The sequence below is a fragment of the Embiotoca jacksoni genome, unplaced genomic scaffold, assembly GCF_022577435.1.
Source record: "Embiotoca jacksoni isolate LCO1_2020_lvr unplaced genomic scaffold, fEmbJac1.0.p SCAF_79, whole genome shotgun sequence".
Taxonomy (NCBI): domain Eukaryota; kingdom Metazoa; phylum Chordata; class Actinopteri; family Embiotocidae; genus Embiotoca; species Embiotoca jacksoni.
The window spans coordinates 541,821-546,047 of NW_027185435.1; the positions used below are offsets into that span (position 1 = coordinate 541,821).

General features: G+C 48.5%; 1 protein-coding gene across 1 annotated transcript; it reads left to right on the top strand.

The window, feature by feature from the left end:
- The first annotated feature begins 339 nt into the window (after positions 1–339).
- Positions 340–2,790, top strand: LOC138215677 (hatching enzyme 1.2-like). Its single transcript, XM_069177955.1, has 10 exons — positions 340–345; positions 442–518; positions 672–689; positions 972–1,034; positions 1,151–1,306; positions 1,608–1,728; positions 1,815–1,993; positions 2,220–2,301; positions 2,392–2,516; positions 2,654–2,790. Coding segments are annotated over exons 2-10 (813 nt in total). The 5' UTR covers positions 340–345; positions 442–451; the 3' UTR covers positions 2,656–2,790.
- The last annotated feature ends 1,437 nt before the right edge of the window (positions 2,791–4,227 follow it).

Sequence of the window (4,227 nt, forward strand, 5' to 3'; positions counted from 1 at the left end):
CGTAAGATTCAGGGTTATTTTTCCAAGTAGGTGTCGATACATCTAAGGAAGCCCAGGGAACAGACAACATGCTGAGAGGTACAGGTAAAACTCCATTTTTCATTAGATATCTTTGTACAGTTTGATGCTAAATGCAACAGGTGTCTGTTTTCCCACCAACATTGAAGGGTGGCGTTTCTTTTCGCACGTCTGTCTGAACACGTGACTGATAAGTCTGTACGTTCAGCTGATTCTTTAGGGTTTCTCCGTCCTCAGATAAGCCATATTTGGGCCGACTGACACAGCTGACGGTTTATAAAATGCTGGAGTGAAACCTGTGCTGCACACGTCCACACAGGATCCAAGGTGAGAGTGCAGTGTAGACATGGGCCCTTCCTGTCAGTGGATGAAGGTGGACCTCTGTGTTCCCACTCTGCTCTGATTCCTGTCTGTGTCCTGCAGATCTGCTGCGATGGCTCGCTCGTCTGTTTTCTGGGCTCTGGCTCTGCTGCTGCTGTCTGCCTGCTGTTGGGCTGACAGCGAGGTAGGATCACCGCGGGACGTCTGCTCATTCATCCTCCTGTAAATGTGGATGTGGGAACTTGACTGTGGCAGACACCAACATGAACAGCGTCCTGTCTCACATATGAAGTCTCACATTATTTTCACAGCTGTTAGGTCCTTTCTCACAGACAGATTTGAGGATTTGGGTGACAGACTTTATCTAAAAGCTTTTGGTTCCACAATGCAGAAAGTGTGTCTCATCATGTGAATGTGCGTTCTTCCCAGTTTAACGTGTAGTTGTTAGTGTGAGGACGTCTGCTGACGTGGAGCTGTGATTTCATGTGTAACGCCGTGTGTTCTTCTCCCCTGATCCCTCGCTGCAGCTGCAGGCAGGTATGTATCTGTCCTATGGTATTGACAGTCTCAGTATGGGACTGCTGTGTTGTTCTGCAGTCCAGTGAAATTGTGCTGTTGTTGATGTGTGTGAGCAGAGGACGCTGCAGAGGGTCTTTCTGTTTCTGAACTTCTGGAGAGAGCCAACAGCAATCTGAGTGAGTGAGAGCTGCTGCAGTCCCTCTTCCTCAGGACCGCTGATGAAGCTTCAATCCTTCCTTCTTCTATCAGTAGCACTGCAACAGGATTTGAAGTTGTGCACGATGTGTTTCAGTCCGTTCTGCCGACGATCCCATCCTGACCGAAGGAGACATCGCCGTTGACACCGAGGCCGAGAGAAACGCCGACCCTTGCACCAGCTGGGGCTGCACGTGGGGCAAGTGGACCGACGGGAAGGTCTACATTCCTTATTACATCACCAACCACTTCAGTGAGTGTCTGAGGCTGGGAGGCCTCAAAATATGAAGAAATGAACTGAAATGACCCACATAATGTGAAGAAATAGCAGCGTTGACATTTAGTCAAACTGCTTTTATTTCTGCACATCCTCATCCGGTTCAACTCCTTCAGGTGGGTCCGCCTCAGATCTGGTCCTGGTCTGGTTGGACCAGTGTTGGCTGACTAACTCTAAATGTTACAGTGTACATGGAAACTCAGAGAAACTCACTGGTTTAGTTTGTGGTGCTGCTGGATGGAAAAAAGCTAAATGTTGTGTCCTGTCATCCTGCCAGACTCCCGTGAGAAGGCCATCATCACCCGTGGACTGGAGTCCTTCTCCTCCTTCTCCTGCATCCGCTTCAGGCCCAGCAGCAGCAGCGACCGCGACTGGCTGAGCATCGAGTCCCAGAACGGGTAAGAAGCTGAGAACGATAAGCAGCCTGTGTTGAACGCTGTCCTCCGACTTCACTGCTCTTCAACGTCTCTCTGGTCCTGTCCAGCTGCTACTCCTACGTCGGCCGTCGTGGCGGGAAGCAGGTGGTGTCTCTGGCCCGTAGTGGATGCCTTTACCACGGCACCGTGCAGCACGAGCTGCTCCACGCTCTGGGATTCAACCACGAACAGACCCGCTCCGACAGGGACAACCACATCAAAGTCCTGCTGCAGAACGTCCATTCCGGTAAAGGAACGGTTCCGTATTCTCACTAGAGGTTAGAGGGGTGACCGGTGAGCTGCAGACGAGTGCATTCAGAGGGAAGCACTGATCTGAGACCTGTTCTTCCTACGAGACTCTGCAGGCCTCGTGTAGATATCATGGGGAACCCTTGTGAACAAATACACTGAAAGGAGTTGTCTAAACAACTGATTTCAAACAGAGACTTTGTCCTCTTTATTGTGTTTTGTAGGAATGGAGCACAACTTCAGGAAGATCGCCACCCTCAACCAGGGCACTGCCTACGACTACAACTCTGTCATGCAGTATCACAGGTGAGAACAGCTGCTTCTACTTCAGCCCTGAGGTGAGGTGTGTTCAGGATGTGTGGTGGTCGGGTCTCACAGCTCTGTGTGCTGTTGCAGGTACGCTTTCTCCAAGAACAACCAGCCCACCATGGTCCCCATCCCCAACGCCAGCGTCAACTTTGGCAACGCTAAGGAGATGAGCAGGAGCGACATCGCCAGGCTGAACACGCTCTACAAGTGCTGTGAGTCCACATGAGAGCAATATGAGCACACACACACACACACACACACACACACACACACACACACACACACACACACAGTCCATCGTTACAATCAGCTCTGACCTCATCCACCTCGGTGCTCTTGGCTCTTCCAGAGGAGGCCTGTCCAGATGTGGCCGACAGATCAGAGAGAAGACTGAAGCAGCAGAACTCATGAACACCACAAACTCTGTCTCCCGGTTCTTTGCATGTCTCGTTGTTATCTGAAGAATAAAAGCTGCGTTACAACCGACGATCTGTCTGCGTGTTCTTATGAGGTGGATATTTTGTGAAAGTTATTGATGACAAAAGGAAATCTACAACCACCATGAAAAGATAATTACTTTAATAAGACCGCAGTGCTTCAACACACATTAAAAAATGACCAACGACACAACGATAATGATGATGATGAATTACCTATAGACCTGTCTCTCTGTCTCATACACACACACACACCCTTTTAACAGTCTCCAGTTATCTCGGTGTTGTTAGCTAAAGTCACTCCTTCTTCTTAGTTTTCTGGAGGTCCATCTGAAAATAATCCCTCATTCATTAGAAAAGAAGATTCAAGAAGACCTGTTTTTGGGGGCGTGTCTGTTTGATTGACAGGCCTGTGGTGCAGTCAGGTTACAGCTATCGGTGGGCGGGACGTAGTATCGTCAGGTTTCTGATCAGATTGGTCAGATCCACCGCTGGCTCCTCCCCCAGCTCGTCCAAATATGGTCACTTCCTGCTCCAAACCGCTCCGAACTATCAAGATGGTGACGGACAGAATCTGAACTGGAGGATTCATAACGTTCACAAACCAACGATGACGTCACTGATGGTTGATGACATCACTGATAGTTGATATTAACACACATAGAAGCAGCCACTCTGTAACACATCTGTACACAGAACAATTGAGCAGAGTGTTTTTCACTCACAATAAATACGAACATCAAACACAACTTAATAACAGATATCTGATCTGAGAGCATTGACATAATTTTGTCCTCAGACTATTACAGGTATGGTGCCTGCTGTAATCCTTACCCATAATCCCTTTCTGTTACTCCTGAGTGCAGCTGTGCAGTTTTCTAGCAGCAGATGGCGGCGTCGTACCGTCCAGAAGGACTGAAGAGGAACTTTGAAACTGTCAGAGCCTCACTGGCAGCTGCAGACAGTGTTCATATGTAATCAGCTGTGTTTGTGAATCTGTTGCAAAACCACTTTACCGATCTGACATGTGCGTGTTGACTCATCAGATGTCAGCCAAGGAGGAGGAATGATGCCGTGTTTTGTGCTGCAGGTCAGAACGGCTCCTTCACATCTTTCAATACAAACCATGAAGAAATGCATCACAGCTGGAGGTTGAGTTTAAAGTTCATAACTTACTTTCTGTCTGAGCTTTCAGCTGCATGTCATTACCTTCATCAGCAGGAGTTTGCTCATATATAAAGGTTGATGTTTGATGATAGACATCCATCAGCCTGTGTGTGGATGCTGATGAAGACCACCGCATGTGGCAGAAAGGTCCTCCAAGTGTTGCAGCTGCATCAGCTCAGGTGTGTCTGTGACTGTAGGCCGACAGGTGAGGTCAGTGTGTCACTATGGGGAGTCATTACCTCACTGCTTTCTGAATCCTTCATGTATGACAAGCTGTCAGTAACAGGTTGCTATGGTTGCAAACCTGCAGTGACATTCA